Source organism: Pholcus phalangioides, unplaced genomic scaffold (assembly GCF_987345545.1).
Source record: "Pholcus phalangioides strain wild (caught in Gottingen) unplaced genomic scaffold, Ppha-v1.0 ptg000024l_1, whole genome shotgun sequence".
In the NCBI taxonomy this organism is placed as follows: Eukaryota; Metazoa; Arthropoda; class Arachnida; order Araneae; family Pholcidae; genus Pholcus; species Pholcus phalangioides.
This window is the reverse complement of record NW_028301616.1, coordinates 14,627,448-14,650,829: the sequence shown is the minus strand read 5'-3', so window position 1 is coordinate 14,650,829 and position 23,382 is coordinate 14,627,448. Positions and strand designations below refer to the sequence as shown.

The window sequence follows — 23,382 nt, the reverse complement described above, 5'->3', positions numbered from 1 at the left end:
GTAGCCTCACGACATTAGTAGCCTCTCTTAACTTCAGCAAATGGCCCCCAGGTCTCCAGTGGTGTAGATGGTAGCATGCTTTTCCGGTATCAAAGAGGGCCTGGGTTCGAGAGTCCCGGCAGAGGCAAGATGACTTTTATTTCCGAGTTCACCTCGGCATAATATCCAGAAAATAAATGTTTCCTTGATATCATGGGCTGAGAAAAAGCCATGTAGAGAGATTTCCAAACTGTTTTATGTGCGTAGCACATTGGAGAATAACATTGCATCTCGAGGGCCCCCCCCCCCCTCATCAGCCAATGAGAGCCCGGGATGTGCTCGGTTGTGCCTGCAACGTAAAGATGGGCCCGCTCATGCTCGCAAACTCGAACTACAGTATGTAGTGTGTTTTTTGAGAAAGATAAGCACCCCGGGCTCCTTTAACTCCTATCCCTTCTTGAACGCAGCAGCCCGGATATGTCCTCTAGGCTGCGATCTTTGTTGGGCCACCAAGCCAGCTTTTTCACGGGCCCTTCTAGACTGAATTCATAGCATAGAACAACAAAAAAAAGGATGGTAACTGCCCCGGGCCCAGGGTTGGAGCTCTGTCAGCCCCTCTCCCTGCTCCTGATTCTAATAGGGAACTGCAAATCCTTCAAGATTTTTTTATTCTGATTTTTTTTTTTTTAATTATAACTTTAGTATTTCATTTTGTAATTTCCAATTAGATTCAGTGTTTAATCACTGTAAGACATTTTTTACTCAAGTTTTCAAAGTTGATCCCGGACATTTTTTGGGACCTGGACCCTCCCCGAACTCATTGAAATGTAAAATTGTTTGGTCTGTAACTCTAATCCACGGGTTCTTAACCGGTGACCCCATGACCACCACGTCCCAGGTTGAGATTTTTTCTGGGCCCCTTTATGATGAATTTATAGCGTGAAAAAACAAAAAAATTATGAAAATTGTCCCCGGCCACAGGGCAGGAGCCCTGTCAGCCCCACCCTTGTGGAGGCCATGGATGACCCTACGGGACCCTTGAGGTATCTTGGGGAGATTTTCGGGAGTCCGAGAGAAAGCTCGGATGAAAAAACAATCAACTCGTTGTTTTATATTGCTTTTTATTGTGGGGGGGGGGGGTCCGTGGTTTTCATTTTATTGGTACAGGGGATCCACGGACTCCATCTTATTGTCATTAATATAATCTCATATTTATCTTTGTTTTACACGCAAGCGTAACATAATTTCTTGAGTATTATTATGTTACCTGAGTCATCCACAGTGGCGTATAATCTCCATATGCGTATTTCATTCACCAAAAAATAAATTTTAAGGAATTTCGATCGTCTTTTTTTAGAGAAAAATTTTTGATTCTTCTATATTGATATAGATGTCATATTCTACACGCCATCTGTTATCTTTAAAAAAGTTCACTATTTTTGGAATATTTTTTGGGATAATTATTTCAAACACATTTACTTCTCTTCCAACTATTGAGTTAAAAAAAACAGTAGTTTATATAATATCCGCACTAAAAGATTTAGATTTTTTTTAGGACGTATAATCCACGGATTATATTCACAGAAAAATAGACGTACCAATTATAATCGGGGGCGTTGGAAACAAATACGGAGAAAACACACAGAGAATTAATTTTTCGATTTGAATCTGTACAACATTAATACCAATTTAATGTTACACGCTGTAGTGCATTTCGAGAAAACAATTCCGGATCATAAAAGGTAAATTCTTACAAATTACCGCGGAAACCAAATTAATTCCCCGATAATTAATCGCAATTTTTTCCCCTCTCTCTGAATTCTAAGACTCCACAAAAGGAAAAGTCAGATTATTTCACTCTGGATACCTTTCGAAATAATTCAGTATTATACGTGTATAATAATTCTTCTCTCCACACAGTATAAATGGTGATTTTCCGTGCAAAGCAGCTGCTGAGGAGACAAAGGCTTTGTTCGAAGAAAAGATATAGACATAACATAGCAACCCCTTTGGAAAAGGGGAATCAAATAAACGGGTAGGCGTGGTTAAAGCCACACGGGCCAGACTACCACAAGTTGGGAATCGTGTGTATGCGGGAGGAAGGGGGAAAGAGATAAGTACTAAAAAGCCATAGGAGACGGGGGAAGGGAGGGGGAGGATGGAATGGAAGACATCGCTAGGCCCTTCCTCCTCTTTTCAGCCGGAAGGCAACCAAAGTACACCACCACCGTGCTCTCTTTTCCTAGTCCAGTAAAAAGTCATGCAGCAAGGGTTGCGTCTGTTGTGCATTCCGGTAGCAGCTCACCATCACCACAGCAGCAGCAGCAGCAACAACAACACTGTTGATCATCACCACCTCCGACGCGGAATCGAAGAGGAGGAGGAGGACATCCTAAAGAAATCGTCGGACAGTCACAGAATATTCGGACGGGGTTCCTCCGACGAGGAATTGACCACCTCTTTCCATCACCATTACCTCAGGACGACGATGGTGTCCGCTAAAGAACCCTGCGAGGTTAAACCGTGTAAGGAGAGACTGGCCGCCTCGGCATCGTCGCCGGGACACGGATCCGCGGCCACGACTGCCCTGCACAACAGTGATCATGGGAAGAAAGGTATGTTCTAGTTATATAATATATATTATCGTATTTATTTCAAGCATTACAGTAAAACCTCTCGATAGCGGACACCCCCTTTGGACCGGAAATTTTGTCCGTTGACGAGGACTGTCCGTCAACAAGTAGTTCAAAAAAGTGTGCGTTAACGAGAGGTGTCAGTTATTGGAGATTCTACTGTATTGTCTTTTCCTCAATCAAAGTGTTATACAGTAGAAACTCCCTTGACGGTCACCCCTCTTTTACGGCAAAATAATAACTTCCCGCGTCTATTCAAAGCATGCATTTCAACCCCCTGCTTTTAAGAACGAATTTTTTTGTCCCGTCGGTGTCCGCAAAAGAGGGGGTTTCATTCTGTTTAGGCAAATTGCGTTCATAAATGAGCATACAATGTAAACAATCTCAATAGTATAATAATATAATGAGTAAATGTAACAGTAGTTCTTAATCAGGGTCGACGGGCCTCTCAGGCGTCCAAGGGAACGTTTTGGGGGTCCGTGAGCTATTATGGCGAAATACAGTAAAATCCCCTCTTAACGCTCTCCCCTCAGATGCGGTCACCTCTCTTTTGGGACGAAATAATAATTTCCCCCATTGTATAACAAAACCCTCTTTAACGGACGAATTGTTTTTTGTCCCGTTGGTGCCCGTAAAATAGAGGTTTTACTGTAATTAACTTATTGTTTCTACAGGTGCTCAATATTCTAGGAAGGGGGGTTCATGACCTCCATCTTATCGGCGAAGGGGGGTCTCTAGCCTTCGTCTTATTAGAAAAAAGTGTCCTTGGAATGCAAAAAGGTTAAGAACCCCCTGGAATAAAAAACAGCAAATGATGAGAACAATTATAGTAACAGTCAAACAAATAACAGTGACTCAAATAATGAGTCATCATAATTAATTCAGGTTGATGAGTATGGAATTAATTTAATATTATAAGTATATTGAAAATGTGTATTTTTATACCACAATTTTATATAAGAATCATTGATGTAGCATAGATTAAAACTACAGCAACGATTTACGGTCATCCCTCTTTTAAGGACGAATCTGTGTGTCGGTGTCCGCAAAAGAGGGTTTTCTCAGTACTGTATTGCAGGGCTTGTCAAATTAGAAAGAAATTTAGGTGCCTGTCAAATTTCCTAGGAGCCAAGAATAATTTTATAATCTAAAGAAAACGGCCCTAAATAATGTTTTCCCTGGACTTTATAATACCCTTTTCCCATGTTAAAATACACTATCATCAGTGGTTTGCCGCCCAGCCCCCTGATCCGGGGCAATGGTTGAAATTGGCAATCGTCGATAGAGCCTGGGCGATGCACGGTACGAAATGAAACGTCATCAGGGGTCAGTTCAGCCATAATTTGGGTCCGGTTTTTCCGGACCCTTCGCACAATGCCGGATCTGAAAAACGGACCCCTCACAAAATGTAAATTAATGAAATCCTAAATTTGACATTCCACTTCTTTTTTGTGATAAAATAACTCAATTATTTCGCATCCCGTAAAATTACTCATTTTCCACAGTTTCGGGGGAAGGGGGTTGTCCGTGAACTTCTGTGACAAAAAAAATCAACCTGTTGTTTTTACATTATTATGCGCTGAATATTCTGTCTCCGTCTTATCGGTGAAGGGGAGTTCCCTGGCTTCACGTGAAAAATTTGAGCAAATTGTACTCACAAGTAAGCGTACAGTCATTGCCTGTTTCTTCGCATGAGAAAAAAGGGGTACGTGCCCTGGGCCCCCTCCAAAATCTGGCTGTCTTTTATATTTCAGGCACAGCTCACATGTCCCAATCTGGAAGAATTTTAAGAGAGGTGTAGAATGCACTATTATGGGAATTTTTACTGTAGAACATTTCCAGTCAGCCGAGGGCTCGTTACAGAACAATGCAAAACGTTCTGCTTTGCGGCCCACATGCTCCCCTTAAGAAGTCTACATAATATAACGGTCCCAAAAATTCATATTTGCCGAGGGCCCAAACTTATGGGGAACATGGCTTGCTTGAGTAGAGTGTAAACATCCTCAATAGTACACAATACCAATAATAAGTCAATATAACAGTGGTTCTTAACCAAAGGGTCCACAGACCTCTCAAATAAATTGGCGAAGTTTCAGGTTGTCCGTGAGCTTGGATGAAAAATAATTGACCAATATGTTTTTACATTATTATGTGATGAATATTATTCTGTAAACGGGGGCCCGCGGCCTCCATCTTATCGGCGTAAGAGGTTCCTTGGCCTTTGTCTCATTGGTACAAAGGATTCGTGGAACGCAAAAAGGTTAAGAACCTCTGAATATAATAACAGCAAATGATGAGAACAAAACAGTGAAATAATCATTAATCATAATCAATTTACGCTGATGAGTATGAGTTTTAATTTCATATAATCATGAGATGAGTATTTTTATATGACTTTTTTTTTGTCGCTTTTACGAATTACCAATGAAGCATGGCAACGAATTACCAACAGCAAGGATTCCCGGTATGTTATGTTTGTGGAATCCCTGACTGCTGTCGTGGCATCCTAAATTTCCGTGATACACAGTTTCGTAATCACAGTGTTGCTATGTAAAATGTGATTTCGCACTTAGAATGCCTCTGAGCACTGTCCTCTTTTCTCATTAGGGACAAATGGGGAAGAGTGGCCGGGCCCTAAAACTATACAACATACTGTATTTATTTTCTCACTTAGTTGGATGAATTTCTCGAATGTGTTTTTGTTTTTTCCCCTGTAAAATTCAAAACTGTGACAAACTGTAAAATAAGCAAATGGCATAACACAAACTGTATTTCAGAATCTATTTTGAAAGTACAGCGGAACCTCTCTATAACGGACACCCATGGGACAAAATATTTTGTCCACTAATGGAGAGGCACTATATGCAGAGGAACCTCGTTTATGCAACGTTTGGCTTCGGTCGCAATTGATTCCTATACATTTCAATATTAAAATGTATATGTTACTTTGTGTGTGAAAGTGATACACCGGGGTAATAATGCATGATCACCAATCGTCTCGATAAAGAAAGTTTACTTAAATTTCACTACCTTCGTCACTTTTACCGGCAATTATGCATAATTCCCAAATAAAGTTGGAAAGTCTGATAAATACGGAAAAACTTATAATCTTTCTCCTCTTCATTAAACCTTCATTTTTACTCGTACATGTGATGCGTGCGCTATAAACATATTTTGCAATAAAAATTAAAATAAGTGTGAAGAAAGTAAAAATATTCACAACAACATTATCAGTCTTGTAATGCTGGCTTTCTTCATCCGTATCGACAAAAACCAACATTACGATTCAAATTCACCATCGTGAACACCAGTTATGTTCAGTTAATTAAATAATTAATTTCTTTTTTTTTTATTTCACGGAATTGGTTTTTTTTTTAATATGTAATCACTACGTATTCCCAAGAGATCTTTACGATCTGTCCAGAGAATTTGTGAGTAGACATCCATGCCCGAACCGGGATTCGAACCCAGACCTGCGCAGTCAGAAGCTAGCTCCCTAACCGATTTGGACGATTTATCATATTTACCAACAACACGAGCTTGAGATTGAACACAATCTTAGTTAAATATGTTAAATTCTCGGTTTATGACAAAAAATTAACGAACTAGAGTTTGCCTTATTTTACTGTATTCCGCTATTGAGGGTGTCCGTGAACGGGGAGTGAAATACATTAAAGCCCTATTCCACGGAACCGGCGATCAGAAAAGTGTCCGTTAGGGGAGGTTTCACTGTTTTGCGTCGGCCACTTCGCACATCGGCCAGACTTCAAACGCGTTAATCTCTTCGCGAAGAGTATACCTATACTTCATACATAGACCGTAGCACACATTTCAACGTGAGAAGACAGGACCGGTGGGTCCACTTTTCCCCTCATCCTCGAAATGTTAAAAACTGACTGAGAATTTTTGGCCACGGCTCTTTAACATTTTCACATATAATTTTCGTACAAATATACTCTGTGACAATTCCTCATACAATGGTTGCCGATTGGGGCACTGTAATTCATGTTTGCTCAAGGACCGAACTTGTAAGAAACGGGCTCTGCACGAGATCGATACGGCATTCCTATGGGACTTTCACTTTGAATAGCTCCCACATTCTGGAGCAGGTCCCCTATATCTTTTCACGGGCTCCTCCTCTGTAGTGAATTTATAGTGTGAAAAAACAAAAAAAATTATACGATTCGTTTCGGGCTCCCAGGCCGAAGTTCTGTCATCCCCACTCTTATAGGCCCTCGCAATCATATAGTCTTACTATGCTGTGTGTAGTATTGTAGTGAGAATATCTTGGGGCACCTTTGACCAATGCTATTTTCTCGTATAAGGGCAAGGAGGGGAGATACGTACCCGGTGCCCCTCAAAAATTTTCCGGACCCAAAAGTTGTTCAACGTTTTTAATTTTCCATCTGGTTGAATTGATTCCCGCATTTTTTTCTTCCTCATCTACTACAGCGGTGTTTCTCAAAGTGTGAGTCGTGGCTCCTAAGGAAGTTTTATTTAGTTACCATTGTCTGGGAATATTGATGTGCGTGTTTATTTATGCTTTGAAGTGGTTTTACAGTGAATGCACAAAATATATGTCTACTAAAATATATTCTAGGGAGCAGCAGACAGGGCTCCCATGAGGGTAGGGCTGACGGGACTTCAGCCTTCGCGCTTGGGATGATTCTCATCATTTGTTTTTTCACGCTATAAATTCATAAATGAAAGTCAGGTCTACGGGGAGGGGCGCCAAAGATCCCAGAATAGGGCGCTGCCCCAGGATGTGGGGGGGGGGGCATGGCCGCAGATGAACCAATGATTGCGCAAGGGAGCCGCGAAAGACAAAAGTTTAAGAACCACTGTAGGCCAGTGGCCTACTGCAGGATTCACTCGAATAAATGAAATTATAAATTGAAATGGGGAGGGGGGGGGGCTCTGGCTACTTGCACGCCTTCCCTAAGCCCTGTGAAAGCCAATAATTTATTAATATAAAATACACTTGCCCCCTTTCATTACGCACGCACTTGTATTCCGTTAAAAACATGTACTAGTACTTAGGCACAGCCTCTTATTTTTCTTTCATTCAAGCATGGCATAAAATAGATTCGAATTCTCCAAGTCGAGATCGAAAATGCAATATCCAGTTATAGGTGGTACTTATTCACTTATCATCTCGCGTAGAATGCATGGAAATTGCACTTTTAAATTCATTTAACACGCACTCAATTGTACAGAATTTTTACAGAAATTGTACAAGATTTATGTACAACAAACATTTAATACTACTTTTACGACAAAAAATAGTCCCTTAATTGTGATTAATGCTTTTATGTATATGTGTGTGTGAATGCGTGGTCCCTAAAGCAGAGGTTCTTAACTTTTTTCAGTCGTGACCCAAAATCAGCAACATCAGCTTCGCGACCCATGGAACTGGGGTTTTTTTTTTTTTTTTTTTTTAAATTAGCGGTACCAGTAACGCAATAAGAGCTCATTCACAACAGGACTGTTCGTAAGTGGATTTGTACGAATCATCTCGGAAAAAAGCCTCTGCGACCCAATATTGGCTCGGGACCCATCGGTTAAGAGCCCTTGCTCTAAAGTATTTATGTTGTTGGAGAGTGTGTGCCACAAATGCGTTTTTTTACATGTGTTACGCAAACAAAAGAATGAATAACAAAATTATAGTGTTCATTCCCACTACTCCTAACACCCTCTACATTTGAGAATATTGAGACTGAAAATAATGACTGTCCGATTATGGTCCCCACTCCATTATTTTACGACGTTCCTGCTTGTGCAGAGCAGTTTTTCTCAACCCGAGAAACGGTGACTACTGGTGACAACTGGACCTCAGTGAGCTAAACTCTTGTCCAGGTTTTTGTCTGTCCTGTCTATGGGGGCCCCGTTGGAAAAGTTGTGTTATGGCACTTCGTACTAGCTGGTAATAACAGTTTAGATCTGCTGTGTTCTCAACCGGTGCTCCGCGGAGCTCTTGGGACTACGCGTGCCCTTTCCGGGGGGAAGGGGGGGGGGCTCCGCGGCCGCTCGAGAAAATAAGATAAATCAGTAAATTTGATAAATTAATTTAAAAAAAAGGCCTACGGGGCTCCGCCATGGAAATTATATACTAAAAAGCGAGTCAAAGTGGTTGAGAACAACTGTCTTAGATATTTACGTAGGCCTACTTACTGTCGAAAACCAGGTCTCATCTATAGGCCAGGGGTTCTTAATCTTTTTCAGCCGCTATCCAAAATCAACACAAAAATCAGCTTCGCGAACCATGGGACTGTTTTTTTTAAATTAGTGACACCAGTGACGCAATAAGTGCATTTATGTATAACTGGACTTTGTGGATTTGTGCGACGCATCTCGGATTGCCACTGCGAATCAATTGTCGGTCGGGACCCATAGCTTCAGAATCCTCTCTGTAAAAACAATTTGTACGATCCATCTCGGAAGCCACTGCATTAGAGGGGCGGAGCAATTGACCAGAGGCGGCAATCAATTGTGGGTTGGGACTAGAGGTGGATTTAAACGTCTAAACCCTCAACCGCCGGGCTCTGATATCAGCCAAACTGGGACGTGAATGATTCATTTTATTTTTTCCCGTTTTTATCCCCACGGGCTTACCGCTCACAAGAGAAAATAAACCGGGCCACGGGTTTCCAAATGTCGATAACCACTAATCTAAACAGTATCACGGGCCCCCGGACAAAAGTTTTCCGGTACATTAAACAGATGTGCAATCGGCCTCTGCTACGGAATCCCGTATTTTAAATGTGTAAATTTGCTTATAGCTTTGAATTAAATGATTTGAGCTCAGCTCTGGGTCAGTAAACCCACCACCTCAAAACCCGGCACCAACTGGCACAGTGACTAGAAGATACTAGCCCGTGTTACCACTGCCACGACGATGTCAAGTGTAAGTGGCTGAGCGACTGACCTCCAATGATGCGAGAGATGCTCGAAAACACAAAGGGTTCTCGACTCGACCAGCCAGGAGGTCAAGAAACTCGGTACCGCGCTGATCCACAGAGCTGAGCCCCATCTAACAGGGAAGACAACGAGCCACAAAAACGTCAAACGAAAACATTGGGGGAATCCTTCCAAAGCTACCTAACCATGTAAATAATCCCCCCAGGCCCAAAAAACTGTTATACTTACTTATTAGTCTAGGTTAGACCTCAAAGAGAGGCCTTTCCTTGGAGGCCAGGCATGAACGCGTCTTACCGGAGTGAAATCTGCAATTCGAATGCTCTTGAAACAATGAACTGAAACAGACGTTTCAATACTACAGAAGCGCATTGCAATATTTCACTCAAGATTGAGAATGAGATAGATATCCATTTGTTGAATACCATTGTTGCTGCGCTGCCACCCGGTGGATGAGTGATTGGCACTCGAACCCGAGCCTTATCTTTTCATGGGGATGAGTTTATCATTGGGAGGAACTAATCAGGGGTTCCTAACCTTTTCCCCGTTACGTCCCAAAATCAACAAGATCAGCTTCACGACACATGGGACTCTTTGTTTTTCGAAATAATTGAAACCAGTGACGCAATGCGGGGCCGGAACTAGAGGGGGCAACTGCTCCGGGCTGCTAAATTTAGGGGGGGGGGGGCGGAAGAGGTTAATTCGAAGAGGTTAAGAATTCCCTCTTCCTTTAGGTTAAGAACTCCTGATATATGCTTTCTACGGACATCGTCTCCGATGATGTTGGTTGGGGGCCCATACGCTAAGATTGCCGTGGTGCTACGGGCAGTCCTGATGGATTCAGAAAGTAGTCAAACAACTTTTTTCACTCGGAAGTTTTATTTCTGCATATCTGTATTTTTATAGTTCTCTGAGGCACTTTTTACCACGTGCCACGGCTCCCTTTCTATTTGATTTTCACCTGTGGTCATTATTTGGTCATTCTGTCCTAGAAAACCTAATTAGGGAAAAGGTTGTTGCCAGGGCCGTAACTAGGCTGGGGCAACCGGTCACTGCCCCGAATAGTGGGAAGGGGGGGGGGGGTCACAAAAAAAAATTTTTTACCACTTATTTTACATAATAATAACCCTTTCAAGAAGGGCCCCCAAGGAAAAGTCTGTCCCAGGTGCCCGAAAAGGGCACACTACAGCCCTGGTTGTTGCCCTGTCTCTCCCGAAGTCAAGAAGAAGAAAAATCCACGTTTAGAGTGCAATATTCGCTGAAATATTGGAATTCAAAATTTCGGATTTGATAAGAAAAAGAACCGCGTGAACCAATCGACAAGCTCATTATGCTGTTCTTTCCCCTTCTATTCAGCGATTTTTTTTAAATTCAAATATCTCAGCCATTTTGAAACGTGAAACTTTTTTCGTTGGTCTCAAGAGAGACAGGGCAACAAACGTTCTGATTGGTTTTTTTAGGACAGGGTGACCAAATAAAAAGTTAATTTCTTATTTTTATTTGAAATACTATAACTACATCCCCCCTTGCAATATGAATGACGTATCATAAATTTACACGTTATTTGGGGTAATTTTTCTAATCGGAGGTATGCCTCTAGGATCAACGGTTTACTAGTAATTTGCGGTCAAGTGACTTGAGTAATCACCCTGTATAGTGTGAAAAACTAGAAAATGACGAGAATCGTCCCGGGCCCTCAGGCTGGAGCCCCGCCATCCGCGCTCTTGGCATAGTGCCTTTCCTAGGGAACACCTTGATATCCGTAAGGATGGGAGGCAGGGCATGTCTGGTCCATTAGTTGGCTAGCCCCCTTCCTTGTAGGCAGGGCCTGTTTCTCAGATGGTCAAACGGGACGCGCGACCAGGGTCCACAAATTTTCTGGTACCATTCGGGTGCCAAAATTCGTATCTTCTTCCGATATTTTGACTTTTTACAAAAACATTGATTAGTATTTTTGATCATTTGGTGTGGGGGGGGGGGGGGTAGATGGGCCTTTCCATGGCTTTCTACCCCCTACGCACACCTCTGCCTTAAAGAGCTATATATATAAGGGGGGGCCTCAAAAAGTAGTGTTTGCCAGGGCCTGAACCTCTGAGGAACAGGCCCTGCCCTGTGGGAGGGGGGGAGCATGCTCAGGACTGCCATATGGTCCCACGTTGAGAAACAGAGTGCAGAGCATGTTTCAAACAAATCTAAATCATCAAAATTGTAGACTAGTCGCTGAAATTCCTATTTCTCTGGTTTGGACGTTCCCGTTCTGGCAGAATCGAATTTCAGGAAGCCGGGCTAGTTAATAATAATCTCATTCCCGCCGCCGCCGCCTCTTTTCTTTTGTACGTGTCAGAGGGCTGAGATAATGGACTCTGAGAATAACCAGAGGAAGGACTAGTCCACCACCACCGCACGTTCAAGAGAAGCTTCTATTATAAAGGAGGAAGTCCAACCACTTCACATTCAGCTATAGCTTAGGCATCTCTTCTTTTTTTTCTTTTCTTAAAAGTGCTAGAAAGCAACAACAGCAGCAGAGATAAAAAGCCGGTGTTTGATGAGTTTCGTTTCTCTTTTTTTTCCCACCAGAAGAGGATGAGAGAATCGGATAACTAGTCAAAACCTACTTAAAAGGCCATTTTCAAATCTTAATCCGGTACTTAGAGAAGAGCTGCTCTCTAGCGTTTAGGGGGGAGGAGACACCAGCGCTATCTCGGCCCGAAACTGTTTTGCCGACTGCTAAGGACCCCGAGAGGTGACACACAACACACACGCACACTACTGAATAGATAAAAATTACTGGTGTCCGATTTCTTTTTTTTTTTTTTGGTTTTGTCTAAAAATGAAAGTGTCCCTTTAGGGCCCACAGAAAAGAAAAGAGAGGCCCCCCCCCCTCCACGCCTAGTCGCTGCAGGAGAGCAACCATTTCGTCTTGTTTACCGCGTGATGACACACGTGCTTATATTGTATTATAAAATGGTGGGGTTTTTTTTTTGTGGCTTAACCACTCGTTTAATGTCTGAAAAGGACTCTTGTTGTGGCTGGTTTTTATGGCTGAAAATTATGGTGATTGTAATTGGTGTTATTGGTAGGACAACCGCACGCACACACACAATGTGACCACTCCTATTTTTTATTTCCTTTCACTACAGTCGCTTTTGTGTTTGAATATATGGTGCCTCGTGGGGATTTGCGGTATTTACAACTTGGTTTTTTGCTTTTACAATAATATAGAGATATTATCTCAAGGGGTGTTCAAATGTTTGCCTGCGGATCGCGTGAGACAAAAAAAAAAACTGCGTGAATTCAAGTTGATACACCATCAAGTTCGGATCAGTGTTTTCGAGCCCATTGGTCCCGTTTGGAAAATATTTTCTTCTCTCGCGGTTAGGGGCCGTTCAAGTATTACGTCAAAAGATTTTTAGCCGTTTTTCACCCACTCCTTCCCCCATTGTCAGCAAAATTTCGTCAGCTCTGCCATTACCTCAGATATAGATACATGTATCTCTAGGAGGTAATGGCTCTGCCCCCCCCCTCCTACCCTCTTAACGCATATTGGGATCGTGGGGGGGGGGCGCCCAGACGGCCAAAAATTTATTTTTTGATGCAGAAAATATTTCTGAAAAAATTAAAATTTTTCGGAAGAAAATACCTTTGTAAATGTTATTATAATCAATTTCTCTTAATGTCAATGCTAAGAACTCAATATTTCATTGCGACCCACCCTCTACACGATATATGATAAACCCATGGGTCCGCGGACCAAAATTGTCCTCAAACCCAATTTTGTAAAAATAAACTAAGCGGCATATTTACAGATCGTTTAAATGGCCCGTGTCATAATTCCAGGGCAGCCCGTGGCACATTCATCACTTAAGTGACCCTCGACACAGTTCAGAACATTTAGGCGGCCCGTGGCACATCCCTTGAGGGATTTGTGGCACCGTCTTAGAGCACTTAAGCGGCCTCCAGTGCAGTTCTACATCACTGGTGTTACCCGCGGCACATTCCCAGATTACTTAAGTGACCCGCAGCATGGATCACTAGTAACGCGTGGCACAGATCCAGAGCACTTGAGCGCGGCCCGGACACATTTCCAGATCACTTGAAGGATCCGCGGAACATTTAGAGATCCCTAAAGTGGTTATGTAGAGATTTTATCAATAGGGGGAATGTTAGTTCAGGCTTTTCTCGTTTTTGTCACACCCAGTAAGATGGCATTAAGGGGCCGTTCAAGTATTACGTAAGCAAATTTTTTGCCATTTTTCACCCCCTCCCCCCACCATACTTAAACCCCCCCCTTGTCAGCAAATGTCAGCAAAACACTGACCCTCCCCTCCCCCACTGTCAGCAAAATTTAGTCAGCAGCTTAGAATATTTCATATCTTCAAAAAGGGGTGGTTGATGACGTAAGCAACCTTCAAACCCCCCTTTCCCCCCCTGTCATCAAAAGCCAGCAAATCCGAAACCCCCTCCCCCCTCGATGCTGACGTAATACTTGAATGACCCCTCACTTAAAAGATTTATTTCTTCACGTGCGAATAGCTGACTCCATTCAGCTTAATTATACTGACACTACTCCGACCTATGTAGCTCCTGTTGTGTGATGGACGTATTTCATTGAAACTTGATATATTATACGTTATTTGGGTTATATGAAAAAATATAACTGCGATAAAAAGTGACACTTTTCCACCTGGTGGTCGAAAATTGAACTATTTTTTTATTGAATTTTTCTTTGCGTTTACTTATAACCACCCTGTATATGCGTGAATTTTCAAATGTGATTGAATTCAGGCCTGATTACTCTCTGTGGAGAGACTTTTTTTTAAATGAAAGATCGGCTCGTACATTAGCGCTGTAGTTTCCAACTTTCAAGGCTAGGGTTGGCTGTATTACATCCCAGTCCCTTCTTATTGGTCACCCTCGTCCATGTAGCCATTCCGACAAGTAAAGTGCTTAAACTCGAATTAGTTTAATGGAAGTTCTTGAATGCAATGGTTCAATTTGGGTTCGATTGAGACCTCGATCGATGTTACCTTTCTATATGCGTCAGTGAGCACCGTAATGCTCGCGAGCTTCAGGTTGAAGATGTGTTGATAATGACAGCTTTTTCACCGAAATATTAATTTTTTTTTGTAATTTTTGGATGGCTTGGAGGGGGAGCACCGGCTTCCTGAGCACCCTGTAGCTCAGGATACCCTTGGCACCAGTATAGCGTACGTATTAATTAAAAAAAAATTTCCCCAGCATGACCCAACCCACACTGGTAAAAGGCTTACATCCCGGAAGGAACAGAGCCTGGGTCGTGTCTGGTCTGACACCTGACCGTATAGCGTACGTAGGAGTTTCTCAATGTCGATGGGGAGAAAAGGGTTATGTCATCTGTGTTTTTATTTTTTTGTTTTCTTTTCAAGGAATTTAATTCTTTATTATTTATAAGTATGGGGGGGGGCAAAACGTCACTTTGCCTGAGGGCTTACACAGTGATGGGGGGGGGGTGCCCGTGCTGCCGCCCCTCCCCAGCCTACCAAAAATTAGAAAAAAAAAGTGTTATACTTGGGAAAAATTTAAACATCGAAAGGATCGATTGGATGCTACATCAACCAATTTACAATAATTTAAATGCTTTTTGAAGGGTGGTAGTTCCAAATTTCTCGGGATGAAAATTTTTTAATTCCCCTCCCCCCCGCGAAAGGCTTTTACCCCCCCCCCCAAAGGTCTATCCTGCGTACGTCCCTAGGTGTTGTTGTACTCATGGTGTTGAGACGGCCCACCACTAGAAGGAAGTTCATTAAACTCTAGCCTAGGATGATGTGTCCTGAATTGGGTGATGTGATATATTGTTTAGGTCCGTTTCACACAACGACTATTTCTGCTCTTGGGAGGGATGATCACCCACCTTCTAGATCTGTTCCTGTGTGTGGCTCAGAGTTCCAGAGATAGATCTTATTTTTATAAAGTTTTCGTTCATTATAAATCTAATTGTGTTGGTTGCATTTGATTTTGATAAGTAGAAAGGGTCTCCCTCGCTCTTTGGTAAGGGTACCGGGCCCTGGATACGACGTGAGGAATGGGGGTTACGAGGAAAAAATATGGTCCCGGCGGTTGAGAAACACTGGTCTAAAGGACCATCCAGCTGGGCCAATTTTTCTTTTCTTTTTTGTCTGGAATTCTTTCCCATACATTATTTCACTTCTGAGGGGGCAGGTGGTGGGTTGTCTAGGAGCAGGGGTTCTAAACCTGTGGGTTGCGATCCAAACTTGGATAGCAGTGGCTTTCCATATCTCTTGAGCTATTTACAAATCACTTGGGTGACCCGCGACACAGTTCAAGACCACTTGAGCGACCCATGGCGCAGTTTCACATCACTCAAGTGGGCCGCGACATATTTTCAGATCACTTGAATGATCCACGGCACATTTACAGGTCACTCAGGTGATCCGTGGTGCATTTACAGATCACTTAAGTGGCCCGCGACAAAATGGCCCGTTCTCTCTAAAGGTTGAGCATCTTATAACGAAATTGGATGTTACGAAAAATATCGGTTGTAAACACTTTTAATGATGGTATTTATCCCGGCCCCAGGGCCTGTCAGCCCCCCCCCCGGAAGTGGGGGCCCCATGTCTATAGCTATGGATAGCAATCTTTGACGATAGATAGCACGCTGGTTTTATTATTTCCCAGAACCGCATGAACTGGGAGGGATCGGCATGACCGCAATTTTGTTTTTGTCAGTGTTTCTCGGTCTTTGTGAACCCTAGGACCATTAAGGCTGGGTTTCCTTCACCGTTTTTCAGCTGCGACCCAAAATCAGCAACAAGATCAGCTTCGCGACCCATGTGGGACTTTCGCCTTCGTTTTTCTAAATTAATGGAACGAGTGACGCAATAAATGCATTCATGACAGGACTGTAAGTAAGTGGATTTTCACGACCCATCTCGGAAGCACCTGCCAATCAAGTCTGTGTCACAAAGGTTGGCGATGCCCCCCCCCCCCCAGTTTCCGTGACACCCACTTTGAGAACCACTGTCTCGTAGTAGTCCGAAATGGTCTGGAACCTATGTGAATATTGTTAATACAGGGTGGGCAAAAAGTCCGTAGGAACTTTAAAAATGAATAAAAACCGTAAAAATAACCGACATAAAAAACGGTTTGCAGGGTTAGCATCGCTGGGTCACGGGAATTTTTTTGACAGGAAAAAAATAACTCAAAAAACAGCCGATAGGTGGTGATGGTACGAGTCACTTCGGTGTAAATATGCAAATTAGACGGTTATAAGAACTTGTGCTCCTAAACCACAGCCAGTTCACCGTTGTAAACCATGCATGCGGACCTGCTGCACTCTGCCGATGCCGGATTTGTGACTCGGCTGCAATGTGCTATCCCCTATGGTGGTCATGTGGAACACAAACTGCTGTAATAAACGATTTGGAGGCATTTTCGTTTTCTTTGACTTGTGTACATCAGTGCCACCTGTCTGATGTTTATTGAGGTTTCCCCCCCCCCCACCTTAAAAAATTCCCGTTACCTTAGCGATGGTAACCCTGCAAATCGTTTTTATTTCGGTCATTTTTCCGGTTTTTATGAATTTTTAAAGTTTCTACGGATTTTTTGCCCACCCTGTATTTGTGACACTATTGAATTATTTTTATTTTGATAAAAATTAAATTTTCAAGTTTGTCTGAGTCCTATCCCTAATTTTCAACCTGTCCTATCATCGCGGACCATAAGCTGAGAAACGCCGCTTTAAGTGGATTTCTCTAGTTAAACTCGAGTATTTATGGTGAATCGGATATAACGAATGTCCTTCGCGACTTCGTTATATCCGGGATCGACTTTTTTTTTAATTTTCAAACGTCGACCGTAACCTAATGAATGATCCATTATACGCTCTCTCTCTCTCTCTCTCTCTCATAAATTTAGATTCGAGCGTTTGTGGTGGTCAGCAATCTGGTAACGGCGGTGGTTCCTTAGATCCGAACGGTATAAGACGGTACAGGACAGCGTTCACCAGGGAACAACTGCAACGCCTCGAGAAAGAATTCACCCGGGAGAATTATGTCTCCAGGCCCAGGAGGCTGGAGTTGGCGACTCAGTTGAATCTTCCTGAATCCACCATCAAGGTGAGTATCTGTCTCCTCCCTCTTTTACGGAATCTATATAAATTGTGGGAAATAATTTTTGCACAATTTAACAAAGAATTAACATAAGCCGCAATGGACTTGTGTTCGTAGTGTGAGGAGACTCGTTAGTAAATAGGAATTAGCGCATGCGTGCTCAACCCGTGGCCCTTGGGCTCATCTGATTTGGTGAGTCGTAAGAGCATCATGCCCCCCCCCCCCGGGTCAAGTGATTTTTCTGAGGCCCTACCAGGCAAATTCTCCAAAATTTCAACTAATTCTCATTTTTGTGATATCCCTCTTCTCCTGAGGCTCCGGGCCGTGCCCGGGTGGGCCCATGCGTTAAGACGGCACTGGTTGTGGGACACTTGCCGATCTGGAAATGTGATCTGGAAATATGCCGCGAGCCGCTTTAATGATCTGGAACGGTGTCGCTGGTACCGCCGTTCACTTGAGTAATCTGTAAATATGTCGCGAGCTCTTTGAGTGATCTGGAACACTGCCGCGGGTAACTTGAGTGATGTGGAACTGCACTGCGGGCCATTCAAGTGATTTTTAAATGTGCCGCGGGCCACTTAAGTGAATGAGTTCAATTTTACAAAATTAGGTATGAGGTCACGGGCCACACCAGATGAATCCGAGGGCTACGTTTGTCCCGCGGGAAATGGATTGAGCCTGTATGAACAAGACGCTAGAGCATAGTTTCCCAAACTTTTTGTTCCATCGCCCCCAACTCAAGTGGAGATAGGAGGATCATAGGATCTCCTATTTTAAATTCGTAACTTCTATCGTCCACCAGGGGGCGATATTGCCCACTTTGGGAAACGCTGCTAGAGCTTGGGACCCGATAGTAATGGCTGTTATATGGTTACTAGAGCAAGGTTCTGGTGGGTGAATAAGGGTAAGCAATCATTCGATTTTGGACTACTGGTTTAAGAGAACCATGATTAAATGGGGAGCTGGGGGGTGCTAGGGTAAGGGAGTAGAGCAGTGAATGAGAATGATTTCTTTGACCCGGGACCCACGGATACCAAAGGTTTGGGACCCACCACCATGGGCACGCAGACAGACAGACAGACATTCAACTTCTTGAAGAGTTGGTCCATACCGTGAATAAGGACCTTCATTCACAATCACACATCGGGGCAAGCTGCATAAAGCCAATGAGAATTGATTCCGATTCATTTGCATGTTAATGCAAGTTACACTGGGAGAGATGAGCAATAGAATCTACAGATACACCATTGGATCCCAAGCGTTGGTTCAGCAAAGGGGCGATAGTGGAACAATCTTTCTTCTGAAAGGGAGTTGATGAGACAAACATCCTTGGGTTTAGAACACATCCAAACCTTCGAAAGGAAAAAGTGCTGAAGCAGCGAGTGTCCACCCCGCGGGCCTCAAACGTCCCATTTATTCAGGGGGCTCTTATAACCTATGGGTTGCGACCCCATCTCAGAGGAATCGTACGAATGAATCCGGTCATAAATCCATTTGTTGTATGCAGTAGGCTACTGACTGGTTTAAGGGACGTCTTAACGCTTCACGCTTCAGCGGCCTGGGCCGTGACCCAGACATTTTTGGGTACGACTTGAGAATCTGAATAATTCATTGAAGAAAAACACAATTCGAGAATCGGGACCATCATTCTAAAATTAATGAAAAATCACTAAAATTAACGAGCGAAATAATTGCAGAGTGAATAAAAATTCAGATTACGTGAGAGATAATTCTGGAATTAACGAAAACTTCAAAATTTATGAAAGAATAATTTCATAATTCTGTACCTCAGATCCATACCATCGTATGCCAATTTTTGTCAATTTCCAGACATTACTGCGTTCTTGAAGTTCGTATTCTGTAGTTTAAAGCCATAGTATTGTATTTTATCCAAAAAATAATTTTTAATTGAAATTTGGTAACATATAACACATGATGCTTTTCGAGAAATTAACAAAATAACGAGATATATCAATCATTGTTTACTCTTCATATTGTAAAATCACTCAAATGGACATACGATAGTACGGTTCTGAGGTACAGAATTAGTGGAAGCTTTCAATAACTTGGAAGGGTCCTCTATCTAATTCGGCGGCCCTGCGCTCGGGCACTGTTGGCCCACCTGTTAAGATACTATGAACTGGTTTTAGTAATTTCTCAAAACAAACAACGACCAGAAATATTTAAGAGTTTTTAAATTAAAAATAGACCGATGGATCGCAAAGTTGATCATGTTGTTGGTTTCGATTCGCGGCTGTGTGCGTTAATCGATTGCAAAACCGACATAAATAAATGCAGTAAAAACCTCGTTAAGTAGTCACTCCGGTTAAATCATCGTTTTTCTTCAGTCCCTTCCAGCTTTCATAGACAACAATGTTATTAAACCCTCGTTTACTCGTCGCTAATTTCGGCTAACTGGTCGCCACGAAAAAATTCGAGAGAGAGAGAGAGAGGAACAGATGATTTCCATGGCTTCCTTTAAAATAATAGCTTGTTAACAGCATTGCCATATGCTTAAAAGTCACAATAAAAGCCTTATGTACTAAAACGGAACAGTTCAAGTAACGAAAGATACGTTGGGGAAGTTCATTTGCTGACTAAGGTTTTTGAAACGTTAGGGACTATTTGAGCTAGACCAGATTTCTGCACGGGCCTCACAAATTATCCTTGTTGAAAAATCAGATATTTTTTCTAAAGTTGGTCTTCTAATGTGTGCTTTTCCCTACCCAGGACCCCCTTGATGTCTAAAGTGGACTCTGTGTTCGAGATTACCTTTTAATTAGTATGTGAAAGATTACCTTGAAGTTGTATCATGAACTACTGATGAAGAATTAAAACGCTAAAATTTTAAATTTCATGTATGTGTAAAATAGTGAGCAAATGGTTCTATTGTGAAGAAAATCTAACTATTCTAAAAGTTGCTCTGATTAGTCTAAATTAAAAATTACTATCGAGACATTAGGTGACGACTTATCGAGGTTTTACTGTATTTTACTTTTATGGGTAATTTTAATGCTGTTCTAGAAGTGGTTTCCATGTGGCGGTGTCTCATAAAGAAGGGCAGAGCTTTGCTTATTATTTTTGTACTTAAAATGAGAGATTCGGCATCAGCTGTCGTTTATATTTCCAGTCGGGTTGGAAACGACTCATTCGAACGGTTAGTTTCCCAAATGTTGCCCAGATAGCGAAAATTATTATCTTGCAACAAAATCAATCCGGGGGGAAAAGCATGCTGGATCGCTTGTTGTTTATGTTGGCTTCGTGCAACTTGGCAGTGTGTATTTTACGGGAACCGATGCAAAAGCCTCAATTCTCTTACGGTGGCAATGAATTAATGAAATTAATGAATCTTTGATTATGAATACTGTGTGTATGTCGAGTAAAAATTTTTTCTGAAAGATTTTTCTCTTATCCGTTGATGATAGGTATGGTTCCAGAATCGCCGAATGAAAGACAAGAGGCAGAGAATGGCCCTGGCCTGGCCCTACGCAGACCCGGCTTTCGCGGCTTACATGCTGAACGCGGCCGCCGCGGCATCCGGTTACTACCCTCTGCCGGCGGCCGCGTTCGGCTACTACCCGACGACGTCGACCACGCTGTCCGCGACGCTCGCCGCAGCCGCCGCCCACCGGTTCCAGAGCCACCACGGGCCCGCCACTGCCCACCACCCGTACGCCGCAGCCACCGCCGCCCCGGGCCCTCCACCGCCCGTCGTCGTGCCACCCGGGGCCGGCGCGAGGTTATCGTCGTCGTCCATCCAGCCGCCGCCGACGTCGGCCGTCACCACGGCGGGCCTGATGGGGTACCCGATGAGACCCATGGACGTTACGAGGGGTACCGCGGCAGTCTGCGCCCCGGGTGACCCGTGCGGATGTCTGCTCGGGTTCCCACCCCCGCAGCCGTCTGCCGGGGGCCTCGCACCCGGTAGTCCCCTGGGGATCATTTCGCCCCCAGTCACAACAACTACTCCCATATCTCCCATCGCCACCGAAGGAACTACCACAAGAGTCACTCACAATCTCTTCCAGCCGTACAAGAACGATGTTGAACGAGCATGAGGAGGGCCACCACTTCGTGCCAACAAGTAGCAGAGCATGAAGGGGGGGGGGAAGCTCCATCCCCCCCCCCCCCGACATGAAATATTGCTGGACATTCCCCACCACAAACAATTCTATTTTCCATGTACTTTTCTAACTCAAGGAAATATAATAGGATCTCTCTCGAAACCTACCTCGGCGTACACGGACTAATTTAAATCGCCACTGGCTAGTTATCGGTCATCATTGGAGAACTTATCCTCTCGTTCAAATTCGAATTTGGTCAGTCTTCCAGGGCCATTGAAACAAAATTGTGACCATTGAATGATTGGTCACAAAAAGAATCACGATCGAACTGCAGCGCGTGTGTGTGTGTGGTGCGTGTTTTTAGCAACCAAATGACGATGGTGGCAACCGAGATGGACCGATTGAAATGAAAGTGTGGAGAAAAGCAGCTCTAATTTACATGTACAGAGACAGGTTTTGTTTTATTTCTCATGTGTATTATAATGTATAAGATCTAGTCATTTTTTGATGCTGCCACTCGTCTCGTGTGTGAATAACTAAATAACTATCCCGTGCGGAAACGATTATGAATAATAATAATAATTAAAAAAAACGCATGATTTGTATATTATGTCGTTCGAATTTTATCTCATTAAAAAAAAAATGGTCTGAAAACTGACTATTATGAAATAAGAATCATTTGGTGTTATTGGTTAGTTTTATTTTTGTATGTTGGTAATTATACAGGGTGATTCTAAATTCATGAGACACTTTAAGAGGTTATGTTAGACACCCGAATAAGCATTTTTGTTCATAAAAATGCGCTGTCGAATCGCAATAGCAAAGGCGGTGGAGGGTGTTTTTAGAGAGGGTGCACAACAGCACTTCGCAAAAAAAACAAATATCTTATTTTCCGACGGATTCGCTGTGTGATATGTGCTGTCAACCACTTAAGGAGTGCACAGTCACTTTCGAATTAGATTGGAGTGTTTTTTTTATTGGTGCAAGGACCCATCAAAGTTATGCTGCGCCGAGCAATGATTAAGCAATACAATGACGTGTGGTGGAATTTTTTTACCCAGGTTGCAGCATGGGAAGGTCTACCACATTATATTGCCATTTACCCTCGAATGGTTGATTGCACTTACTGCAGCAAATACGTCAGAGAAATATGATATTTGCCTTTGGTGAAGTGCTGCTGTGCATTCTCCAAAAACATCCTCTACCGCTTCTGCTATTGCGATTCATCCGCACACTTTTATGACCAAAAATGCTTGTTTAAGAGTCTTATATTACCTCTTATAGTCTGTCTCATGAATTTAGAATCACCCTGTATAGAGTCGTTTAGTGCCCATTTTTCTACCTTCTTTTAATTACGAATATTTTTGTTTTAACCGTGGTCCTCTCTGAGAAGTATGACGTGACCCCGAATTTAATATTAAATATGACGTGATGAGGAATCGAGAGCGAAATTTCCATGTGAGGAGTCCCTCGAAAAGGAAGTCAGTGTTTTTGAACACTTTTTCCATCAAATGCTTTCTATGGCTTCAGTTTAAAACACGTTATAAATCGGTGCGACTGCCCATTTTATACACCGTCAGGCCAAAACAAAGGGCGAGGCTCGCAAGTTGCTGACACATCAACCCTTTGACTACTCTGACGTGGTACTTTAACCCTTTATAAGGGCCATTTTTTTCTAGTAAT

The 23,382-nt window shown here is 42.9% G+C and overlaps 1 protein-coding gene across 1 annotated transcript; it reads left to right on the top strand.

The window, feature by feature from the left end:
* Positions 1-2,196: 2,196 nt before the first annotated feature.
* Positions 2,197-22,365, top strand: eve (homeobox protein even-skipped). Its single transcript, XM_089250759.1, has 3 exons — positions 2,197-2,594; positions 17,442-17,641; positions 21,061-22,365. Exons 1-3 carry the CDS (start codon positions 2,240-2,242, stop codon positions 21,691-21,693), a joined length of 1,188 nt encoding a protein of 395 aa, XP_089106885.1. The 5' UTR covers positions 2,197-2,239; the 3' UTR covers positions 21,694-22,365.
* Positions 22,366-23,382: the final 1,017 nt, after the last annotated feature.

Excerpts from the sequence above, each read along its gene's own strand:
- eve (XM_089250759.1), top strand. The coding sequence starts at position 2,240 with ATGCAGCAAGGGTTGCGTCTGTTGTGCATTCCGGTAGCAGCTCACCAT. Across the intron at positions 2,595-17,441 it reads CAGTGATCATGGGAAGAAAG|ATTCGAGCGTTTGTGGTGGT; the intron begins GTATGTTCTAGT and ends TCATAAATTTAG. Across the intron at positions 17,642-21,060 it reads TTCCTGAATCCACCATCAAG|GTATGGTTCCAGAATCGCCG; the intron begins GTGAGTATCTGT and ends CGTTGATGATAG.